The sequence below is a fragment of the Mandrillus leucophaeus genome, unplaced genomic scaffold (genome assembly GCF_000951045.1).
Source record: "Mandrillus leucophaeus isolate KB7577 unplaced genomic scaffold, Mleu.le_1.0 Scaffold345, whole genome shotgun sequence".
NCBI classification, from domain to species: domain Eukaryota; kingdom Metazoa; phylum Chordata; class Mammalia; order Primates; family Cercopithecidae; genus Mandrillus; species Mandrillus leucophaeus.
This window is the reverse complement of record NW_012103643.1, coordinates 1966033-1992074: the sequence shown is the minus strand read 5'-3', so window position 1 is coordinate 1992074 and position 26042 is coordinate 1966033. Positions and strand designations below refer to the sequence as shown.

General features: G+C 41.9%; 1 protein-coding gene across 2 annotated transcripts in view; it reads right to left on the bottom strand.

The window, feature by feature from the left end:
* The window catches only part of TIAM1 (T-cell lymphoma invasion and metastasis 1), a 364694-nt gene that overhangs the window by 112988 nt on the left and 225664 nt on the right, over positions 1-26042 (bottom strand). For both annotated transcript variants that reach the window (XM_011989052.1, XM_011989053.1), the window contains exons 7-8: positions 7314-7538; positions 4977-5162 (exon numbers count right to left, since the gene is read on the bottom strand). In XM_011989052.1, coding sequence (XP_011844442.1) covers positions 4977-5162; positions 7314-7538 — 411 coding nt within the window. The remainder of the gene's footprint in view (positions 1-4976; positions 5163-7313; positions 7539-26042) is intronic.

Here is a 26042-nt window from a genome sequence, read left to right as displayed (position 1 = left end):
GCCACTAAGTCCAAGATGACTTATTTTCCTTGCAGCAGGGCATGGATTGGGCTTAAGTTCTGGTCAATGGCACATAAGCAAAAAAACTATTTGCAACTTTCAGGAACTGTGCTCAATGGGAGGGGGTCTTCTGTTATCCTTTCCGCTATCCTATCTGTTTTCTTTTTCCTGATAAAAGGAAGGTGTGTGTTGCGGTCGAGGATGTCCCTACCCAAGCCTTTTCAAGGATGGCAGAATAACAAGACAAAAGGGACCGGGCTCACTGAAGATGAAGGCACCTTACCAGACTTGCATCACTTACATGTCCTATGTTTAGGTAAATGGGAAAGAAAACTTGTATTTTTTTGTCAAACAAAAGCTAAACTCTGTCGAGATATTACAATGTACCAGCAACCCAGAGAAGCATTTCTTTTTCTTTTTCTTTTTTTTTTTTTAAGATGGAGTCTTGCTCTGTCGCCCAGGCTGGAGTCCAGTGGCGTGATCCCAGAGAAGCATTTCACAAGGGAACACCCTAAATGTCAATCTGTCACCAGGATAACTGCTCAAGTAGAATCTCCACAAGGACTCCAGAAAGTCCTCCCAGGCAAAACATTCAGGCTTGAACTTTATCCTACAGGTGGCAAAAGCAAAGTCCCAGGAACTTACGGGAACTTCTGCCAGAAGGTGTCTCCATGGGCCACCCACGGGCTTGCCTTTCAGAAAAAAGGGAGTGGCCGGAGGAACAGCGAGTCAGACTTGAAATGAAACTTCTCCACCCACTCTTTTGTTGCCAGAGGTGAATGTCTTGGAACCTACTTGTAGATTCCCACACAGGCAGCTCCCGATGTGACAGATGCCAATTGGCAGCAATGTAGGGGATGAGGCACTGTTGGTAACATGAGGGGCCTCCCCAGCAGTCAGCGTGTTGGTTGGAAGGCATGCCTCTCTGGGGCTTCAGTATTGACAATGTAAACACCGCAGAAGCCCCATGGGTGGATTGGCAGGGACCCCTACGTACATTAAAAACAGGAATCAAAACAGCTTCTCTACAAGGGTATTTAGAGGGAAGGTTTTTGGACCCAAACAAAAATAGGAAGATGAGGGAGCTGAGAGGTCTTGCATTTTGCATTTTCTCAGCTTGGCAGGTTAAAAACAAAACAAAACGAAACAAAAAAACCCAGATCAGGGCATAGAAAAATGTGGTATCCAAGACACTGGTGGGAATTTTCACGAGAAAGATCTTAATCTAAGATTACACTGGAGATATCACAGGGAACAAAATCACAAGACAAACACACCGTAAGATATGCAAAAATTTTCTCTATTTTCATCACTTTCTCCATTAAAGGTAAATAAAGGTTGTAAAACGAATAAATTATAACATGCAGACATGCATAGGCTCACATGACTATGTCAACACTGAATAAATGGTGTTAAAAATTTTAAATTCTAAAGGAAAAAAATGTCCATTTGGCCTCACGGTCATACAGTCATTTTACAAACAAATCCAGTCATGAATAGTGACACATACATAGAGGCAGCCGTATAAATATGTTGACATATATTACCGTTTGCTTTCTTCATACACACAGCAATACCTGTACTCACCGTGTCTAGTTAATTGTTTACTTATTTCTTACCCTTCTCTCCCACAAGAATAAAAGCTTCAAGAGGACAGAAACTCTGTGCTGTTCACTATAGTCCTAATCACAAGGATAAAACTGACAGATGCCAGGCACTTGCATATATTTGTTGCTTGAACAAATAAATACATAAATACCACAAAGCAAAAGCATATCCCTATGTAACATGGTGACAACAATGAAAAGGTAACTCTTCAGTTTACAATTTCCAGACAAAGAGAGCATGAAAGAGAAATCCATACACGCAAAAATATTCTCAGTTAACCAGCTGACTAGTTAGTTCAGCCTGTTTAACAAAACACTTCACTTAAGTTTCTTATAAGCAGTATTCTCAATTGCTTGGAGCCTTGTAAACTGCAAAAGTAACCACTACCTCCAAGACAATAATGACTCAAAATGAGCAAAGGGATTTAGAAAAAGGGCTGGCAGAAGAACTGCTGGACCAGAGCTCGAGAGTTTCTCAATGATCTTTGCCCAGACAATGCCTCCCTTTGTGGCCTGAACCTGATTACTCTATCATTCTGCTCATCTGTGCAAACAAGAACAATGATAACCTTCTTTCAAAGAGTACAGCGGGGGCCCTTCAGTTAATTACTGCAAATCACGCAGCATTACGGGAAGCTTTCTCAGTGAATGCTACTTCAATTGTAGCTCCACTCTCTCCGACCCAGCCCTGTTACCCTCACACCTCCTCCTTCCTCCTCCCCTACTGAAAAGAAGAAAAAAAAAAATCTGGACAAAGACTAAATTGAAGAATGTTTCAACCCCAAGGAGAAAAAAAATCCCAGGGGTCAAATGACAAGGAGAGGAGGGAAAGAAAATAAGAGTCCCTAATAAATCAGACTGTAAAATTCCCTGCCCGGGATCTTCCACAGGAGCTAAAGCAACAAATAGGAACAGACACCCAACAGGCTCGCCTGATTTGTTCTGTCTGAAATGAAACCCCTCACAGAAAAGAGAAGTTGCAGGAACATATTGAAACACCCAGACTTGTATCACTGACAAAGCGAGCAAAAATCCAACAAAGGAACAGACAGTTGAACGTATGGACTTCAATACTCTTTAAAACCACTGACCAAAACACCTCAGAGTAACTAACTCTCCCATCCCCATCTTCAGCTGGCCAAATTTTTTTTTTTTTTTTTTTTGAGACGGAGTCTCGCCCTGTCGCACAGGTTGGGGTGCAGTGGCCAGATCTCAGCTCACTGCAAGCTCCGCCTCCCGGGTTTGCGCCATTCTCCTGCCTCAGCCTCCCGAGTAGCTGGGACTACAGGCGCCCGCCACCTCGCCCGGCTAGTTTTTTGTACTTTTTAGTAGAGACGGGGTTTCACCGTGTTAGCCAGGATGGTCTCGATCTCCTGACATCGTGATCCGCCCGTCTTGGCCTCCCAAAGTGCTGGGATTACAGGCTTCAGCCACCGCGCCCAGCCCAGCTGGCCAAATTTTAATAGCCTGCCCCTTGAAAGAAAAGTATACACACACATCACAGGCATTGAGACGAAGGAAATTAGAGGGTCCGAAGATGAATTATGGAAGAGTAAAACGATAACTTTCTCAGGGAGGTTGTGCCCAATGACTTTGAAGAAAATAATGAAAGCATACAAGTTTTAGGGAGAAAGCAAAATTATTTTCTCCAAAATCTAGAAGGTACAGTAAGAGGAGGGAGCCACTTCGATGCTCAAGATTTAGTATCAATATAGATGGTACCTCAATGACACCACGAGTTCCCTTCATAAAAATGTGCCCTCAATGGATGATATTCTGACGAGGAGATAGAATTTCTATCCTAGTTTTTTTTGTTTGTTTTTCATTTGCAGAATAGGCGAACTGAGATTTGGCTAAGTTAAAAATGAGTGTCCAGGTCTCCGAGAAATAGATCTGGAGTCAAAAACTGAAAACCTTTTGTAAGTTTATTCAACACAGCACTTTGTCCCACTACTGAAAAAACAGGGTTTAATAGCTGTATGGAGAGGTGGTAGCCAGGGAGACCAAGAGCTGAGCTGTAATTAGCAGAACAAATCAGGATGCCAGTTTTAATAACTCCAGAAATTGGTTTAAGACTTCTTTAAAAATGTAAATCTACCCCTAATTATCTGAATGATGATGCTAATCTATTTATAAAGAATACAAACGCCTCTGACTGAATTATAGCTCTGAATGCAATAGAAGGGTACAGCTGACAAAGCAAGAGAAGAACAGCACAGCTAAGGTTTTACAAAGCTGTTTCTGGAACCTGAGACTTAACATTTAATTCCCTAGCAAATGTGCTAAGGTGCAGTACATTTTAAGTGGGTGTCGACTTGGATAGACTAAAACCATGTTACTCATACAGCAATTTTTGAGAAGGAGCCAAAAGTACACAAAGCTGCTCGCAATTTAGCAAGTACATGAAATTACAGATTATAAACACACAACACGACTACACAGTCTGCCACCGTAGAGGTCAGATGGAAATTCCCTTCCTCAAGCAATGTATATGTTCAGCCGGCGAATCACAGAGGTCGCCATGCTCTAATGCATCGGGTATTCGTGGTCATCAAAACAACAGTAAAAATAAAGTGAAATGGAGATCTCCAAAGAGATCTGTGTTCCATATATGGTGTATGTATTATGTGTATGTGAGTGATTGAGTGAAAGAGACAGAATGAGAATGCGTGTGTGTGTGTGTGTGTGTGTGTATATATATATATATATATTTTTTTTTGAGACAGAGTCTCACTCTGTCACCTAGACTAGAGTGCAGTGGTACGATCTTGGCTCACTGCAACCTCCTCCCAGGTTCAAGCAATTCTCAGGCCTTGGCCTCCCGAGTAACTGGGATTACAGGTGTGCACCAACACACCCAGGTAATTTCTGTACTTTTAATAGAAACGGGGTTTCACCATGTTGGCCAGGCTGGTCTCGAACTCCTGACCTCAGGTGATCCGCCTGCGTTGGCCTCCCGCAGTGCTGAGCCATCATACCCAGCCTGAGAATGCATTGATGTATGAGAGTGAGCACTCCACTCACCATTCCCACAAAGTTAATATAAAAAATAGGTATTTGGGTTCCAAACATGACACTGCCTGAAGACGACAAGAGCTATCAACAAATACTACATGTGAACAACGCTGAAGATGGTACCTTTCATATTTTCTTTGCACAACAGGTTAGGCCACCCCCATCAAGAGATGCTTAAGTAATATAGTTTGGACAGGTTTAAACGGAACTTTGCATCCACTGCAATAGGAGGGCATTTCAGAAATCCACACACAGCAGGAAGCTCGAAAAACACTTAGGAGACTCTTGTCAAGTCCTGCTCAGGATTAAGTGTCAAGCTCAGTGTTTTTCAAAAATTCATTAGCTTCTACTCACCAGGGCATGAAACGATGATACGGAAAAGATTCCAAGGCGGCCCATGGCCACTTTCGTTGGTCGACTTGCAAAAGCAAGAAGCCTTTTGGGGTTTGGCAGCTCCCCACCCTGCAGGCTGGCTAAATAACAGCGGAAACGAAAGAGGTCCATTTGGAACTGCTCGAGATTTTGCTCCCAGACAAAGATCTACGGTAGTGAAAACATGGGAAAAGAAAAAGTGAGAACACGGGAAACAAATGTTAATATTTTCATCCTATACAAATCTACATGTCGTAAAGGCATTCACTATAATCCTAAGGAATAAACAACAGGTACCTAAGTTTCTTAGTTACTTATGTTTCCTTCTGCAAAGATCTACAGCCATAAATTCAGCATCATAAATAGAAAATGACAAGTTCTTCTGTTCCCTCCTATCTTGGAGTTCGTACTGGGGGCATGATAGGTGTGTCAACTCCAAGCTCTGGGCCACAAACACAAGACTGAAGAAGTAAAAAGGTAGAGATTTCCATCACCAGAGAACTATATGACTTAACAAGAGGTGGGTTTTCATATAAAGAAAAGTGAGACGAATTAAAGGCTAGAAGCACTTGACCAAGTGCTTTTGGGAAGAGCATGGTAGCCTGGAACAAAGGGTGGAAGCGGAACACAAGACGGTGGAGACCTAGGCTCTGGAATACAAAGTTCCAGCTGTAGCATGTCTCTGAGACATTCCCTCATTTTTCAAAGTGGCAAAATAATACCTACCTCATAAGGCTGTTGGGATGTTTGAAAAAGATAATACAAGCCTAAGGACAAGGTCTGGCATAGAGCGAAGGCTCAGTGATGCTGACAGATAATGATGAATGGTTGAAATCTCCCTTTGTGCTTCGACAAAATATATTATCACTGTACACACGTGTTCATAGCAGCACTGTTCGCAAAAGGTGGAAACAGCTCGAATGTCCATCAACAAATGGCCAATAAACACACCATGGTGTATACATACAACGCAATACGATTCAGCCAGAACTCAAGAGTAAAGTGCTGATGTATGCTACCACGTGGATCCACCTCCAAAACATGAAGCTCAGGGAAGGAGCCAGACACAAGAGGCCACGTACTGTGGAATTCCATTCACATGAAACATCTAGAATAGGCAAATCCAAGAAGACAGTGCCAGGGGCAGAGGCGAGCAACTGCTTCACAGGTATGGGGTTACCTTTTGGGGCAGATTAACACATTTCAGGGCTAGATGGGGTAGTGGCTGCACCACATTGTACACATACTCGATGCTACTGAATTGTTCGTGTTAAAATGGTTGATTTTACATTATGTGAATTTTGCGTCAATTTAAAAAAACACAATGTCAGGTAACAAAGGGAAACCCCAGAGGGAGAGAAATGTGGAAGGCCCATGTCAATTGTTCAAATACTTAAATATCATTTATTCATGTAATTATTTCCTAAGCATTAGGACAAAGCGTCAAAGCATTACCAGATAGCTGTTACTGACAGCTGAATAGCAGGCAAAAATGTTCTATGTTCATTTCACTCAATCTTTTCTGTTTAGCATGAAATATACTTATGCACATATAAAGCAATTATATATATATATCTAGAGAGATATATACATATATATATATATATGTATATATCTCTCTAGATATAGAGAGAGATAGTCTTGCTCTGTCACCCAGGCTGGAGTACAATGGCACAATCTTGGCCCACCACAGCCTCCACCTCCCAGGCTCAGGTGATCCTCCCATCTCGGCCTCCTGAGACTACAGGTGTGGCTAATTTTTGTATTTTTTGTGTAGAGATGGGGTTTTGCCATGTTGACCAGGCTGGTCTTGAACTCCTGGGCTCAAACGAATATGCCCACCTCAGCCTCCCAAAGTGCTAGGATTACAGGCATGAGCCACCACGCCCAGCCAGATATATCTTTTGAATGTACTTTACCTTTTCCAAATTAAGAATTCAAAATTTACTGAGGAGCCAGAAACGAGTCCCCACCATAAGAGGACTCCAAGTCAGTCTGATAATATGGGAAATGAAATTGCAAACTTTCCAGTTACACAGATCCCCTAGAACAGCACATCCTTGGTGGGGGCCGGGGGCTCCTCTATTGGGTTTCTGACTTTCATTCAATGTAATATTGTTCCGTTTAGCTGTTAACAATCAGCTACAAACAAAGAGCGAAGAACACTGACAGTCACAATAAAGAACTCAGCATCCTGGATGACAGGCTGTCGAGGAGATATCTGATGATGTTTCACGATTCCAAAACAGCAAAAAAAGAAAAAAAACCTTTTAGAGACCTAACAATTTTGTCTGGATCTAAACACGGAAGAACGATTACCTGATCTAATATTGTTTTCTTTTTCTTCGAGTCAGTGACTGAAGACAGCTGCATTTCGCCCATTTTCTTCATCTTTTCATCCATGTCAATCTTCTGTTCCAGTTTTTTGATCTCTGATTTCAGGAGTCGGAGCGTGTCTTCCTTGTGGTGGTGTCTTGCGACCGCAGTGGCGCAGGCAGAGTGGATGGCGGTGATCCAGTTTTCGAGCTCCGTCTGGCTAGTGGTCTGTACCAGGAAGAAGGGGCAGGAAGAAAAAGGCACCTCTTAGGAACTTAAGAAAAATGAACCGGAGCATTTCCAGAGAAGCAATGCCTGGCAGTCGAGGTGACAGGTCTAGATACCCACGGATACGGCTAACCTGACCTCCTCTTCCTTCAGGAAATTAGTAACAAAAAGTGAGTCTCAGGTCAGATGCCCACTCTCCCCTCCTCCCCTTCAAGGGCTGTCCTGAATGAAGCCACCACATCCGCTCACTCAATGTACTTATTGAATTCACATGTGAAAGTGACACTCCTAACACAGACAACTTGGTGTCTACTCACGAGGGTGCCTGTGAAGTAAAGGTCGGTTTCCAGATAAGTCCGGTCAGTCACAGGGCATGAGTGGGACTGAGGGACATTACTGACATAGGAAGCTACAACAGCCCTGCCCTCGTGAACCACTGCAACCCAGATCCAAAGGTCCTATCCTGGTGCTAAGCAGCAAGACAGAACCAGGGCTGGGGAAGCGGTCAGGTAGCCAGAAGAAATACTGTCTTTGGGGACTCCATGGGAGCCTCTAAGAATTGCAGCCGCCCAACAACACTCCACGTGCTAAAAGTGGTCTGTTTGAGATGGGCATTAAGCAAATGGTGACCAGCACCCACCAATGGTGACCTAAGTGGGACTGGCGTGACTCGGTGTTCTGAAAGGCAAGTCAGAATAGTTTTCAAGAGACAGCACATGTGTGATAACTCACTATTAATGATTCTTTAGGAATTCAATCAATGAGTTTTTACAAGTGAGGAGATACTGGACTTTTCCAGGTATTCTTTTAAGTCCAGAGAGGTGAAACAAATGCTCAGAAGTTAGCCCATCTCAAGAAATAGTCTATTCAGCCACGACAATACTAAAGGAGCTACTAACATCATTTTTCATGCACAAAAACACTTCATTGTTTTTTCCTTTGAAGCACCTTCTTAGTTTTCTGACTCATTTGAGTGATGGCTTATAAATAAAATTCTGGGTTTTTGTTGGTGGTGGTGGTTTGTTTTTTTTTTTTTATTTCTGGAGACAGGGTCTTGCTCTGTCACCCAGGCTGGAGTGCAGTGGAGCGATCTTGGCTTACTACAGCCTCTGCCTCCCAGGTTCAAGCAATTCTCGTGCAGCCTCCCGAACAGCTGGGACTACAGGCATGTGCCACCACGCCTGGCTAAGTTTTATATTTTTAGTAGAGATGGGATTTCATCATGTTGCCTAGGCTGGTCTCGAACTCCTGACCTCAAGTGATTTGCCTGCCTCGGCCTCCCAAAGTGCTGGGATTACAGGTGTGAGCCACCTCGCCCAGCCACTTGTAAACAACATTTTATTAACAGGAACCCACCAGCACATGACTCTGTGCTGGCTGGCAGCTGGAACTTAAGTCAAGAGAGTACTTTATCTTTATTATTTCTGAATCGGATCAGGTTTGTATTCCACATAAGAAACAGCATCAAATATTAAAAATGGTGTCAACCAACAAAGTCACCTCCCACTGGGCAAACCTAACTGGTCCAGCAGTTGTTATATGGATAACAAATATTTTGCCTGTGGATAAAGAAGATTTCAATATGCTAGACAATCCAAGAAGAAACAGCAGAAGCACCACCTGACAAAGCAAATGGAATCACTTTGTAAAGACTGAGTGGGAGGAGGCGAGGCGATAAAGACATTGGAAGCCACAGGTGAGGACTTGTAGATTGAGAAACTTAGGGGGAAAAAAATGCATGTCTATTTATGAGATTAAATTTGCTTCACTTTATGTTATAGTTATCTCGTCTTCGCAGGTCATTATCTTATAGTTTGTCCTTATGTATCACCTTGAAGTTCCACCAGAAAAAGAGAGGCCCCCCTACAGCTAATGAAAGCACCAAGCTTGTTCCTGCTGGTGTTCTGTACAAAGCTCGATCACTGGATCTCTCAGTGCCTCACAATAAATGGGTATCTCATTAGGTGGGATTATTCCCCCCGCACGTTGTTTTTTTTTTTTTTTTGAGATGGAGTCTCGCTCTGTCACCAGGCTGGAGTGCAGTGGTGCGATCTCGACTCACTGCAACCTCCGCCTCCCAGGTTCAAGCGATTCTCCTGCCTCAGTCTCCCGAGTAGCTGGGACTACAGGCGTGTGCCACCATGCCCAGCTAATTTTTGTATTTTTTTTAGTAGAGACAGGGTTTCACCATGTTGGCCAGGATGGTCTCGATCTCTTGACCTTGTGATCCGCCTGCCTCAGCCTCCCAAAGTGCTGGGATTACAAGTGTGAGCCACCACGCCCAGCCTCGTTTTTTTTTTTTTTAATTAGGAAAGGAACCAGCTCAGATGGAAAAATAATCTGCTAAGTATTTTTCCTTTAAAAAAAAAAAAAAAAAAAAAACTTTCAAGATGAAAATACCCAGTGTTGGCAAACATACGGAGTAACCAGAACTGCTATGCATGCTGACTGCTGGCTGGAAAGTAAACTTGCACAACTGCTTTAGAAAACTGTCGGACATTACTTACTAAAGTTGAATATATGTACACCCTGTGACCCAGAAAATGCACTCTAGTTACATACTCAAGAGAAACACATTCATATGCACACAAAAATATACACACCAGAACATGCACAGCAGCATATCATGGGTGAAACTGGACACCATCCAGATGCAACCAATAGGGGAATGGATGAATATGTGGGATAATCACACAATGAAATACTATACAGCAAGAATGGAGGAACTATAACTATAGACTAAGACACATAAATCTTGCACACATCATTTTGGGGAAGGAATCAGATGCACTGCAGTATATATACTGTAGGATTCTATTTATATGAAGTACTGTATTAGTCCATTCTCATGCTGCTAACAAAGACATATCCAAGACTGGGTAATTCATAAAAGAAAGAAGTTTAATTGACTCACAGTTCAGCATGGCTGAGGAGGCCTCAGGAAACTTACAATCATGGCGAAGGGGAAGCAAACAACTTCTCATGGTGGCAGCGAGGAGAAGTACAGAATGAAGCAGGGGGGAAAGCCCCTTATAAAACCATCAGATCTAGTGAGAACTCACTCACTATCATGAGAACAGTATGGAGGTAACTGCCCTCATGATTCAATTACCTCCCAATGGCTCCCTCCCACGACAAGTGGGGATTACAGGAACTACAATTCAAGATGAGATTTGGGTGGGGACACAGCCAAACCATATCAAGTACCAACACAGATAAACTAATATAGACTATTAGAAGTCAAGAGGGCAGGTTTTTTTGGTGGGATGAGATGCAATGGGTAGAATCTGGTAAGAAGCACAAGAGAGGTTTCTGGGGTGCTGGCCACCTTCTGTTTCTTCATCTGGGTGCTGCTTACATAGGTGTATGACAGGGGTGTGTTCAGTTTGTTAAACACCATCAAAATGTGCCTTTTCTGTGTATACGTTAAACTATCATAGAAAGTTTCAAAGAACATCCTTCCAAGGTATATTATCCTAATAGTTGAGTATAATTTTTCTATAACTATGCTAAAAATATGGTACTTCATATTTTTAGTTTTCATTAAATATTGTCCTTACAACACTACAAAGGAAGTTCCAAGCTTCACCCTTCTTCACCATTTCCTTGTCCTCCCAAGTGCCTGGTAGTACCTGATAAAAAGCTGGTTCCTTGGCCCAAAACTTGCTTTCCATTTTGTTTGTATGGCTCAGTGGAAATGAGGAGCTTTTAGATTTTAGTGGAGTCCATGTCTTCACGCCTGTTTTTTCTTTGAGACGGAGTCTCTCTGTCGCCCAGGCTGGAGCACAGTAGCAGCACAATCTCGGCTCACTGCAACCTGCGCCTCCCGAGTTCAAGAGATTCTCCTGCCTCAGCCTCCCGAGGAGTTGGGATTACAGGCGTCCGCCACCACGCCCAGCTAATTTTTGTACTTTTAGTAGAGATGGGGTTTCTCCATGTTGGCCAGGCTGGTCTCGAACTCCTGACCTCAGGCGATCTACCAGCCTCGGCCTCCCAAAGTGCTGGGATTACAGGCGTGAGCCACCACGCCTGGCCATCTTCACCCATTTTTAAAGGATAATGTGGGGGCATCCAGATGCAATCCCTGTAGAGGTGCATGAAGCACTAAGGAGAGGCTATGGTTCCTGCACCAACACCCGGCAGGTGGAAGCTCAGGGGCAGTCCACATCCATCTCTTCAAGGCAAACCTCTCTCATCTCTGCCTCAGTTAGAACCTCCCAGCCCCTACCCTTACCCCCTAACTCATGGAGTAAGAAAAGGAAATACCTACAACCCTGACATAATACCTGGGCAACGGATAGAAAGATCTGAAATTTCTGACAGCAAGCTTGGTTGAATATATGTTATGAACTTAAGAATTTAAATAAAAATATTTATCCAGAAGGGACTCAGATGACCATTTTTCACAGATGGAGGGAAAAAAAGCCCAGAAAAAGTAGGAAACACAGTCATTTATTATAAATCCCAATCTCCATCAACCCTGTTCTTAAAAAAAAAATGCTTTGGTTCTGTTTTTTCCTTGTTTAATATGACACACTGATCCTGACCCCCAGCTCTTAATTGCTCTGAAAGCCAGGCTGCAGCGTCATAAGCATTACCCATTCAATTACTATTATCATTATTATTTTTCTTTTTCAAAGATGGAGTCTGGCTCTGTTGCCCAGGCTGGAGTGCAGTGGTGCAATCTCAGCTCACTGCAAGCTCTGCCTCCTGGGTTCACGCCATTCTCCTGCCTCAGCCTCCCTAGTACCTGGGACTACAGGCACCCGACACCATGCTTAGCTAATTTTTGTATTTTTAGTAGAGGCAGGGTTTCACCATGTTAGCCAGGATGGTCTCGATCTCCTGACCTCGTGATCTGCCTGCCTCAGCCTCCCAAAGTGCTAGGATTACAGGCGTGACCCACTGCACCCAGCCATTATTATTATTATTATTATTATTATTATTAATATTTTAGACAGAATCTCACTCTGTCACCCAGGCTAGTGTGCCTGGGCACAATCTCAGCTCATTGCAACCTCCGCCTCCTAGGTTCACGTGGTCCTCCTGCCTCAGCCTCCCTAGTCCCTAGCTGGGACTACAGGCTACTAAGGAACCACACACCCAGCTAACTTTTGTATTTTTAGTAGAGATGGGGTTTCACCATGTTGGCCAGTCTGGTCTTGAACTCCTGACCTCAAGTGATCCGCCCACCTCAGCCTGCCAAAGTGCTGGGATTACAGGCATGCACCACCAAGCCCAGGTAATTTTTGTATTTTTAGTAGAGAGGGGTTTCACCATGTTGGCCAGGGTGGTCCTAAACTCCTGACCTCAGGTGATCACCCTGACTCGACCTCCCAAAGTGCTGGGATTACAGGCATGACCATTCAATATTTTGAGCTCTTGTCATTCTGGGAATATGGGAGAATAGAACTTTCTGACCCCCTCTGAAGCCAGGCATGGCCATGGCACTTGGCTTTTGCCAGTAAAATGTCAGTAGAAGTGACGTCACTACTCAACAAAAGCCTGATTGGCTTTTGCCCCTTTGCCACAGTCACAGAAGCATTGTGTCAAGATAGAGCTTCTGTCTGCCTGGATCCAAAAGAGTCTAGGATGAGTACGGCTCTGGAGCCAGCCTCGATCATGCCAGGAAGGAGAAAGCATGTTAAACCACTAAGATTTAAGTGCTCCTTACTTCAGCATAATTCTACCCATCCTGACTGATCTCCCAGCAAAGTAAGAATTCCACTGCAAGACAGGGGATGTCTCAAAAATAAAGGAGTCTGTGTAGTGCACGTGGAAGCCCAAGAAAGACCACAATCTGATATGTTCTGTGAAACAACAGCCTTTTGCTCTCCCTATTTAATGAAAGTGGGTTTTCTTCTTCCCCCTGTGCGGACCCCAGCCAAATTCAGCCAATAGCAACACACTCCATTCTGACGTCAGAGAGTTCACCTTTGTCTTCCACTTAAGAAGTAAAAATGAAGGAAGCTGACGAAAGTTAAACACCCTTTGAATGGTCTCTATTTAATTTTGGCAAAGCAGCTATCCTGGAACTTATAAAGACAGACAGTGGTTGCTAGGGGCCGGAGTGAAGGGGATATGGAATGTTGTTAAGTAATGGGGACCGCGCTTAAGCTTTGCATGATGAAAAAGAGTTATGGGCAGGGCAGAATGGTTCATGCTTGTAATCCCAGCACTTTGGGAGGCCAAGGCGGGCAAATCACTTGAGGCCAGGAGTTGGAGACCAGCCTGAGCATGGTGAAACCCCATCTCTACTAACAATACAAAATTAGCTGGACATGGTGGCACATGCCTGTAGTCCTAGCTACTCGGGAGGCTGAGGCACAAGAATCGCTTGAACCTGGAAGGTGGAGGTTGCACTGAGCCGAGATTATGCCACTGCACTCCAGCCTGGGTGACAGAGTGAGACTCCATCTCAAAAAAAAAAAAAAAAAAAAGTTCTGGCGATTAATAATGGTGACAGTTGCACAACAGTATGAATGTACTTAATGCCACTCAACTGTCCACTTAAAAATGGCTAGATGGTAAATTTTATGTGTGGTGTACCACAATTTAAAAGAAAAAATAATTATAAAATAAAAAGAGCCCCCAAACCTAGAGAAACATATATAGAAATGTGTGATGACAGCTGTATGAAAAATTTAGCCATCAGCCCTTTTCACCATTAAGTATGCCTCGGTTCCCCCGAACTTTTAAAAAATCTGTCAATGGCTGAAGGCAGTTCCATTAGAGAGAACTTTTGCTCCCACTGTCCTGTCTAAATAAAATGACAGCCCCTACCATTCTCTATCATTAAGCCAAATCAATTTCTCAGAAGGACTATTCAATAAATGAGCTTTTCTGCAAACTTTGTCCTTTTGCAGTGGCAGGCAGGGAGCTGTGTGTCCACAAGAGACGAGGCGAACTCTCCATTGACTGCTTTCAACAGCTAGTTGGGTGGAGAAAAGTCTTGCAACATTTCTTGACCATTCATTGGCCTAACACCTCAACTGGGGACTCCTGACCTGACACAATGTTGTTCCTCAAGGTCTCTCCAGGATATAAATTCTGACATGCTAGAAAAAGCCATTTGAAGCCACCAACCTTGCCTCCCCTTCTTGAACCAGGCAAGGTTAGTTAGGGACATCAGATTCATGAAGGGTCCCTTCGTCAGAATCCAGAAGTCAAAAAGGCAGGAAGGAGAGACCACCCAATGGTACCCTCTCAACTTGCTAACCACAAATCACCTTCCATTAAACAAACAGCAGCAAACAGGTAAAGAGAGTGAATTTTGTGATTCTTCCTTTGCCTTCTGGGGATGCTATAAATACTGTATACAGTTCAGTGAAGGGAATAAGCAAAGTTCTTGCCAACAGACAAAATATAATCAGCAAAAAATGCATTTTGCATAACAGCCCCTTTGAGTGCAGAGATAAGATGAAGCTCAGGGCTTCATTATGTATTTAAATAGATCCAGCTTCAATTATCCAACAGCATGGAGGACACTTGGTGATTTCAGATAATCAATGGTTTACGTAAGTGGCAGGAAAAGGGAAATTCATTTTAAACACAAGAAATACTAGGGAATGTATGCCAAACCTAGGAAACTAAAATTTTGGATAATCCAAGTTTATAGAAGCACAAGAATAATTGTAAAGTAGGTCAAACGTTTTCATTTTAAAAGAAAAAGAAAAGAAAGTTACCATTTTTTAAGAGGCTAGATAGGAATAAAGTTCCAGTGTGAATTCTTAAAAGGCTTTTTCTTGTTGATTCTACACTCATCATATTTTGTTTACATAAGACTTATTTAAGCCATTATTTTTAATATCTGTAAAGAGAACTTAAGGCCAGGCATGGTGGCTCACGCCTGTAATCCCAGCACTTTGGGAGGCTGAGGTGGGATCACTTGAGATCAGGAGTTCAAGACCAGCCTGGCCAACATGGTAAAACTCCATCTCTACTAAAAATATAAAAATTATACAGGCGTAGTGGTGCATGCCTGTAATCTAAGCTACTTGGGAGGCTGAGGCAGGAGAATTGCTTGAACCTGGGAGGCGGAGGACGCAGTGAGCCAAGATGGAGCCACTGCACTCCAGCCTGGGCGACAAGAGCAAGACTCTGTCTCAAAAAAACAAACAAACAAAAAAAAACACACACACGAAGCCATGCCTGAAACAGAGAACGCTTCCCTAAAATCTACACAACCTTTGGAGATGCAAGGGAATCTAAAGCTATAAACAAGTGAACGAAAAGTACAGTTTACAATAGAAAAGAACAATGAGATTGAAAAGAGAGTGGGAGAGGGGAAGGGAGGCAGGGAAGGGGGAAGGGAGGGAGGAGGTGGGGAAGGAAGTAAGGAAGGGAGGGAGGGAACGAGGGAAGGAGGGAGAGAAAGCTTCTTTTAGGAATTAAAAAAAAAATCAAAATTAAAATGTCAATAGAAGGAAATCATTGTGAAGGATCAGAACACCAACAAGGTGCAGTGCTTACACCTGTAATCCCAGCACTTCGGGAGGCCAAGGCAGGTGGATCACTTGACCCCAGGAGTTCAAGACCAGCCTGGGCAACATGGCAAAACCCCATCTCTACGTAAAACACAAACATTAGCCAAGCATGGTGGTGTGCACCTGTCATCCCAGCTATTTGAGAGGCTGAGGTGGGAGAACCTGGGAGGCTGAGGCTGCAATCAGCCATGATTATACCACTGCACTCCAGCCTGGGCAACAGAGTAAGACCCTGTCTCCGAAAAAAAAGACCAAAGAAAAGACATTGTGCTTGCTTCGGCAGCATATATACTAAACAATGATCAGAATACTAGTGATAAAGAAATGATGCTAAATGATTCAAAGAGGGAAAAAAAAACACACACACATATGCTAATCAGAAATGAGAACATTATCAGAAAATAATTAAACCAAGGGGAAATGACTTCCAAGCCAAAATTCCAAATTACTCAAATATTATGCAAGTAAAAGGTAGAATGAAGACATTTAAAAATATGCATCATTTTATAGGAAGTTACTACAGGTTATTTTCATGAAAAAGAAGCAGCTGGTAATTCTAGGGAGGCTGTTGTACAAGAGGCCCACAGAGCAGCCATATGGGAGCAGGACAATGTGCCAGGGAGGGCAGGCTTCAAAGGAAAACATCACTGATGAAGCAGCTAACACGCTGGAGATTTAGAAAATATCACTGCCACATAACCAGGAAAATAAGCAATATGAGCCTTCCCCCCCCGCCAAAAAAAGAGGGCAGTCATTAACGACAGAAAAAAACAAACAAGAAAGAAATTGTTACAGAAAAGAAATAAGATCACAGTACACTACTTGACTCTGCAGCCAATACTATTTATATAATCATAACAATGTAATAATACTGACTAGTGTTTTAATCCTAAATATTCATATACCTATATGGGAAGATGAGGAAAGAAGAATTTATAGCTAACACAGCTAAATGTTCATCTATCATAATAGAAAGTCAGTAGTACCTAAAATCCATTAGAAACAGCAGTATAAACATGTTAATGAGAAATGAGAGCAAATGCAAGAAAACAAAGAAACAAAAACATCAGCTAAAATAGTTTTGTATAGTTGCTTCTGGGGAATAAGCCTCATGAGGCGAAGAGGGCAAAAGGAGGAAAATAATTTCACTCTAAGCCTTTTAATGTTAGCTGAATTCTTTTAAACTATGCTGATATTGATTTAATACAAATTTAAACTAATGTAAGAAAAGGAAGAATACCATTAGTAACATAATTTGCATGATACATAACAGTATAGAAACTGTATAGGAAGATCCAGCTCAACCACACTTATACCTCTGCAGTGTGGGGAAACCTCTGAGGCACCCACAAGAAGGCATACAATCTAACTGATTTCCAGCCTTTTATATTCATTTTGCACTTCAATATCCATATTCTCCATTAAATGTCTCCTAAGAGGTAGGCAAGTGGGGCCCCTGCCAGAGCTCTGCACCTCAGGAGGTCCCATAGTTTGGAGGGTTTTTCTTGAAATTTTCCAAGTCTCCCTCTGGCTCCTGGAAAGCGGAGGTTTCAGGAAGTTTCTCCCCTTCAGGGAATTCTCTCACCCTGTACCAGCTATGCGGTCTCAAAAAGATGCCCAAAACTCTTGAACTTGAGTCTGTGGCTAGTGAGTCGTACCCACCAGCCTGTGTGGTATTTCTTTTACCAGACTGCTTGAGTTTTGGCCACCAGAATGGTGCTGACAGTTGATCCAAGGTGAGCCAAATTCTTTATATAGATAAAGCCTCCATAAAAAAATATTTTCCTGGGCCTCCACATATCCTAGAGTTGGCCCTTCTCCACAACTAATCCATGCCAAAATCAAAGGTAAATATTTCTACAGTGGCTGGCTAGGAGGAGGGATATAATCTACGGAGTGGGGAAAACAGGACTTAACTACAGACTAAGTCAACACAGAAACCAACAAAGAGAACGAAGACCTTGTACTCAGCTTGTCATATCAGCGGATAATGTGAAGTTAAGAGGAATATAAACACCAGGGAAGATCAAATAAGGATCCCAGAGGATTTCAACAGTTTATTAGAAGGATAAAAGCCACAAGGATAACATATCAAAGAGGTACATTTAAGTTCTGAGTTGGGTTTTTGAAAAAAAAATCTATTAAAATAAGATGGGGAAGGTCTTGTTGGGTAAGAATTGATTTTGAGGGTTTAAGATACCATGAGCTCAGTCTGGTCAACAGTTTGATGTGGCTTTTAATAAAAGGAATTGACTCTAGAGGAAACAAGGACAATAGGAACCTCACTGCAGGCTGCATGGGGCAGACCACACAGAGGCTCACACAGGATGCTAAGCTCGCTTACAAGTAAGAACAGGGAGAATGGCTTGGAAACCTTACGCAGGGTAGCCCAAAGAGACGTGGCAGGAGATAAATGAAAGCTGTTTTTAAGTATCTAAAAGGTGATGAGGAGGATAAGCAGAAGACTTGCACAGGACTCTGGGGGTGAATACAGAAACAAAGAGAAATGGCAAGACTCACTAGAAAGAACGTATTATCTCAGCATGACGAAAAACTTTCTGGGACTTATGGTTGCCTAACAAAACAGACGGTTGAAAGCTGGGAGATCTCCAGGAATGGGAGATGCTGCCCAGAGAGTAGGCTCACCTGTTGGCCAGGGTCTTGCAGGGACTGTACCCTCCTTTGAGAGGGGCACTGGGTCAAGATGCCAAATCTCCACTAAAGTCTTTTCTACCACAAGTCCACTTGACACCTCCTTGTGAAAGATGATTTACAGCTTCTTCCCCAGCCTGGCTGCCCTTGTCCAGGGCATGCGGCCATGACCTTCCTCAAGTCTGACACACACAGCTAGACATGGCTTCCAAGGGAGTTCTCTAGACCCTGATGAAACTCAAGACCTTAGTCTTTTCACAGTGAAGCCGCACTTAATTTCTGTAAAGTTGCTTATTTAAGAGGAGCCCATGGAATGGTCTTTTTTTCTTTATTACTAAAATGGTAACTGTTAAGCGTTTGCTATCTATCAGACACCATCATCATCACACTTAATCTTCAACTCAACTTAATGGCATATGAGTCTCTTAATATGCATGTAATACCCTCACACAAGTGACTTTGTAAATGATGAGAAAACTTTCTATGGAAGGAAAAGGCAATCAATTCCTAGAGATAACATTTTCTATACCCCTTTAGATACATAACAGCATATGATTTTCTACTCTATTATCTTTCTTATTTGCCTGCTAGCTATGTTCCCAAGGCGTTTAACAGACAAATTAATAACTAATATTAGGATATATTACCATAAAGGTGGGTGAGCTTTTTGGAATTGCATGTGACATCCTAAGATAATGAATGAATGAAGGCCCAATAGGAAGTTGTACTTTGTAGGTGGTAGGTACAGTCTCTGGCTTCAAGTTGAAGGAAAGAATTCAAATTAAAATAGTGCAGACAGCTTAGCACTTCTTCCATATACCCGGCTCCAACATTCCTGCTCATTCCCACCCTCCTCCAACCTCACACATAAAAATTCCTTTCCTACTTTTGTTGGTAACATGAATCTCCTTTCCATGGGTGAGTCTGTGGGTATTTGAGTAACAGCGTCGAATCAGCAGCACACAGGCTCTGGAAGCTGTGTGCACTGAATTGAGCCCTGGGGCTGGAATAACCTACAAATTACTTCCATAATCATGGCTGATCGCCTGTGCTTTAGCCTCACCCCTACACACACAGGTTTCATTCTGATTTGGCTGCTCCAGAGTTACATGGATTTATAATAAGCAGAAGGCAGAGAATGTTTTCAAACATTCTCTTTGAAAGAGAGAATGTATGTGAAAACACAAAGGTTTTCAAAAATAAGATCCTATGTTGTCACATACAAAAAAGTTTACTCCATGTGATCTATTGGGTATTTACATTCTACTAGCAATTTTATGGCCATGAAGGTTCTTTCAAAAGGAATTCACATCAGAAACGTGTAAGTGAAAAAGAAAACCTTCCGGTTCCACTTGAGGGTTAAAAACAAATTTTTAAGGGAGCCTTTCTGAAATCCATCTGATAATCATCTAACCTGTGTAGTGAGGCAAGGCAGGACCAAGACTAGGTTTCACTTTAGAAATATTTCCAATGAGTAGCTTAATTCTAGGATTGAGAAAAGGCTAGTCCCTTTTTATGGTAGCCACTGACTCTTACCCTTGTTCTTCTTAGGGTCAATCGTGATAGGACAAATAGTATACTCAGACAATAAAAGGTTTGGAGAAACAGAGGCTTGGTTTGAGTTGAGTAAGTATGTGACTTTGGGTCCAATTACTAGCTTCTGTAAGCCTCGACTTCAACAAATGGGGTATACAACACGCATTAATGGGTTAAAATGTGGATACATAATCCAACTAACTACTGCTCTAAGAATTACATGTGACTCACATTAAGATGGTAATATACAATAAGGGCTAAGTAAAACATAGCCACTAATTTCACAATAACGTTACTGTTGCTGTCAGACAGTTAGACATTTTCTCATTTGCAAGATTTCCAATTAATAAAAACTATGCCAGATGCAGAAAAACAATTTTTTTTTTTTTTAAGATAGGACCTTGCTCTGTCACCCAGGCTGGAGTGCAATGGTGCAACCATGGATCACTGCAGCCTTGACCTCCTTGGAGCAAGTGATCTTCCCACCTCAGCCTCTCAACTAGCTGGGACTACAGGTACATGCCATCATGTCCAGCTAATTTTTTTCATTTTTATTTTTTGGTAGAGACAGGGTCTTTCCATGTTGTCCAGGCTGGTCACAACCTCCTGGGCTCAGTGATCTGCCTGCCTTGGCCCCACAAAGTGCTGAGATTACAGGCATGAGCCATCATGCCCAGCCAAAACAATTGTTTATAACATATATATGAGAAAATTTTCATGACGCTATAGCATGTAGATTTAAAAAATAAGATACTCAAAGCATTACCCATTAAGGAAGGCTTGAGAAGTGAGCATGGATTACAATTAAGTTTCACGGCAACAAATGGCACCCTTAAGAGAGTAAAAAGCAAGCCACAGAGTAGAAAAAGATACTTGCAATGAATATAATCAACACAGATGATATACAAAATATGCAAAGAGCTGCCATAAATCATTAACAAAGAAACTCTGATGGAAAAAAAGTTGACAAGAAAGTAAAATAAGCACTTCACAAAAGATGATATTGAAATGGTCACTAAGTGCATGAATATGCACTCAATTTCACATTAATATCTTAAAAAGGATTTTTTTAAATCTCAATATCAAGTTGGCAAACATGAGGAATAACTAGAATTCTCCTAGGCTGCTGATGAGAATATAAATCACACTAATCATTTTGAAAACTGGCATATACTGAATATGTGCCTAACCCATGACCCTGCATGCCACTCCTAGGTATATATGTTTGTCCAGCAGAAACGTGGACAAACATAATCTGAGAACAGGTACAAGAGTGCTCACAACAACATTGCTTGCGATCCTTAACACCTGGGAACAACTCAGATGTACCTATGGAATGGTTGCTATATGTCCCAGTTGGCCTGGGACTGTCGCCACTTATACCTGGTATACTGGCATATCTGTTAATAGTGTCTACTCTCTAAAGTGTCCTGGTGAATGCCATCAACATCAATGGGGGTTGGGGTGGGGTAGGAGGGTTAAGAACCTCCAAAGAGCCATTCCTTCACAAAAGCAACAAGAACAGTGGTAAAAAATGGTCAAAATCAACTTTTTCACAATTCCAGAAATTAATCTAAGTTCTGTAACAATCTGAGCTGCATTTATTAAAGACAAATGGCTGAACCTCAGTAAAAACAGCAAGTTTTGTGATATTTTAAATCGCTCTATTTCCATCTTTGTCTCCTCATCTATACAATCACATGACAAACAGCTGCGTAGCCCCACAGGAGGAAACTACCTTCCTCAAGTCTGACACATGCAACTAAACATGGTATTCCAAGGTAGATCTCTGTATCTTTCCCAAAACACCTTTCTCAGAGAACCATCACTAAGCAGCCTGTCTAACAGGTCCCAGAAAAACCTCTTCACAGAGCTTGTTGCTATTAGACCTGACTCAGACCTCATTCATGCAAACACTCTTCACTCCAGGGGGTGCTTGTGAAAAACAATTAATGACAATTGTTTAACACTGCAGTCGCCTGAAGCAGTGGTAACAGTCGAGCAAATGAGAAGTTGACCAAGAAACTTGAGGAAAAGCTGGGGAATACAATTTCCACAAAAGGCTCTGAAAAGCTATGACACAGTTCTTATAATCTGTAAGGTCACTGATATGGTTTGGCTGTGTCTCCACCCAAATCTCATCTTCAATTGTAGCTACCATAATTCCCACGTGTCGTGGAAGGGACCCAGTGGGAGGTAATTAAATCATGGGTGCAGGTCTTTCCATGCTGTTCTCATGATAGTAAGTCTCATGAAATCTGATGGTTTTATAAAGGGGAGTTCCCCTGCATACACTCTCTTGCCTGCTGCCATGTAAGAGGACTTTGCTCCTCCTTTGCCTTCTGCCATGATTGTGAGGCCTCCCCAGCCATGTGGAACTGTGAGTCCATTAAGCCTCTTTTCCTTATAAATTACCCAGTCTCGGGTATGTCTTTATTAGGGGCGTGAGAATTGACTAATACAGTCACAAATACGTATAAGGCTGTCCACAAGCCCAGATAGTCCCAAGAAGTTCCTAAGCTCACCGTTTGACTTACCCTACAGCTCGGTGAAAGCAGAGATGAAGGCTAAGGCAGAGAGGAAAGTTAGTGCCTGAGCATTGACGATGTGCAGGAACTTGGAAACTTCTGTTCTTAGGAAAGACTAGGAAACTTATTGCTTCTGTACATTCAAGGAAATCTCTCTCTAATAGTTAGCTGACTACTAAACTAGCTGAGCAGAGACTTCAGTGGGTACACATGACAAAGCCTAAATATTTTATAGATCTCAAGAAAGTCACTAAACAAAGAAGCACTATCACCACCAATAATCAACAACAATAGCAAATCCCAGAGGATGGGAGGTGGATCTGCTTTCAGAGTTGCCACATTTATATTATTTTAAACGTACAATTTAAACCAAAAAAGTATGAGACATGCAAATAAACAATAAACAACAATAAAGTATGGGCCAGGAATGGTGATTCATGCCTATCATCCCAGAGGATTGGTAGACCAAAATGGGAGGACTTCTTGAGGTCAGGAGTTTGAGACCAGTCTGGTCAACATAGCAAGATTCTGTCTTTAAAAAATATTTTTTAAAAATTAGCCAGGTGTGGTGGTACACACTTGTAGTTCCAGCTACTTGAGAGACTGAGGTGGGAAGACTGCTTGAGTCCAGGAGTTCAAGGTTACAGTGAGCTATGATTGCACCACTGTACTCCAGGCTGGGTAATAGAGCAAGACCCTATTTCTAAAACAATTTAAATAAAGTATGGCCCATACACAGAAGAAGAAGTAGTCAATAGAAACTGTCTCAGAAAAGTCCCATGTTGAGTACTAGACAAAGATTTCAAGCAACTATTTTGAACATATTCAAAGAACTAAAATAAACCACATCTAAAGAAATAAAGTATGAGACTAATATCACATTCAATAGAGAATGTCAATAAAGAAATGTAATTTTTGTTTCAAAGAATCAGGCCAGGCACAGTGGCTCATGCCTGTAATCCCAGCACTTTAGGAGACTGAGGCGGGAAAATCACTTGAGGCCAGGAGTTTGAAACCACCCTGGGCAATAAAGTGAGACCCCCCATCTCTACAAAAAATAGAAAAAATGAGCTGGGTGTGGTGGTGCACACCTGTAGCCTCAGCTATTCAGGAGGCTGAGCTAGGAGGACTGCTCAGCCCAGGAGGCTGAGGTTGCAGTGAGCTGTGATCAGTACACCACTTACCCTACAGCTTGGTGAAAGCAGAGATGAAGGCTAAGGCAGAGATGAAAGCTAGTTGCCTGAGCATTGATGATGTGCTTGAACTTGCAAACTTCTGTTCTTAGGAAAGACTAGGAAACTTATTGCTTCTGTACATTTAAGGAAATGTCTCTCTAATAATTAGCTGACTACTCAACTAGCAGAGCAGAGACCTGGCAATTTATGAGACATGCAAATAAACAATAAACAACAATAAAGTGGGTTGGGAGACCAAAATGGGAGGACTGCTTCTATTGACATTCTGGTAGTCAATAGAAACTGTCTCAGAAAAGTCAGATCCAAAATCAGCACACCACTGCACTGCAGCCTGGGGGACAGAACAAGACTCTGTCTCAAAATAAAAAGAAAAAGAAAGAAAAAGAAAAAATAGCCAGGTGCAGTGGCTCACACCTGTAATCCCAGCACTTTGGGAGGCCAAGGCAGGTGGATCACCTGAGTTTGGGAGTTTGAGGCCAGGCTGACCAACATTGAGAAACCCCACCTCTACTAAAAAAAAAAAAAATACAAACTTAGCCGGGTTTGGTGGTGCATGCCTGTAATCCCAGCTACTTGGGAGGCTGAGGCAGGAGAATTGCTTGAACCTAGGAGGCAGAGGTTGTAGTGAGCTGAGATTGTGCCATTGCACTCCAGCCTGGGCAACAAAAGCAAAACTCTGTCTCAAAAACAAAAAAATGTATTTTTATATATATATATATATTTATATATTGTATATTTATATATACTATATATTGTACATTATGTATTATATAATATATATTATATATTGTATGTATTATACATAATATATATTGTATATTATATATACTATATACAATGTATATATATATAAAAATAACCAGAAGAGCTCAACAACAGATTAGAGTTGGAAGAAAAAAGAACCAGTGAACTTATGACAGATCAATTATGACAGATCAAGTGAGACTAAGGAATAGAATGAAAAAAAAATGCACAGAGTCTCAGAGGCTTGTGGGACTTCATCAAGCATAGTAATGTAAACAGAACATGAGTCACCAAAGGAGTGGAGCAAGATAAATAAGCAGGAAGATTATCTGAAGAAATAATAGCTAAAAACTTTCCAAATGTGATTTAAATACACAAACATATACACAGAAACCTACAGATCCAAAAGATACTACCCCATAAATATATATACATTTTGTGGCCACTAGTACTCACAATTTTTAAAATTTAAAAAATATTAAAAGATACGTATCTGAAAGACAATTCCAGGTAAAGTAAACTCAAAGAGAATGATATACCTAGACACATAATACTCAAACTGTTTAAAGACAAAGTCACGATCTTCAAATCAGCAAGGGAGCCTCATAGGATAAACAGCTGATTTTTCTTCAAAAACCATGAAGGCCAGAAAGCAGTAGGATGACATTTTCAAAGCACTGAAATAAGATGGTCAATTAAGAATTCTATATCCAGCAAAACTATCCTTCAAAAATGAAGGGGAAATTAAGTCATTCCCAGATAAACAAAAGTGTCTTGGCTTGGATGATAAAAGACATATTCACTCAATTCAACTAGCAGGTTGCGTTTGTGAGTGGGGTGGGGTTGGGGGAGAGGCTTAGGTGCCTGAAACTTCTATTTCTTGTCCTAGTTAGTGGTTGCATAATTACTTTATGGTAGCTCATGGAGCAGTACACTTATGTTGTGTGCACTCTTCTTTCTGTGTTTTACATCACAGATTTTTAAAAAAGAAAACACAGATGCTTTGTCTTTACATAATCAAAATTAGCACTTTATATTTTACTTTAATTGTCCAAATAGAAACAGGTTCTGAAGCCAAAGCCAGAAACTTGGTGAAATAAATGATTTCCTTCCTCTATACCTTTGTTCCAGCCCCCTCCTTCCATGTTATATTCTTACTGTCCTTGTCATGCCATTTATACCTGCTCTTCCTTTAATAGTCATTGTTAGGCTTTACCATATTATGAAGATTTACTGTGTCTGTCCCCTCTGCTCTATGTGAACACTTTGAAGAAGATGAACTGTCAGCTGGGCGTAGTGGCTCACACCTGTAATCCCAGCACTTTGGGAGGCTGAGGTGGGTGGCTCACCTGAGATCAGAAG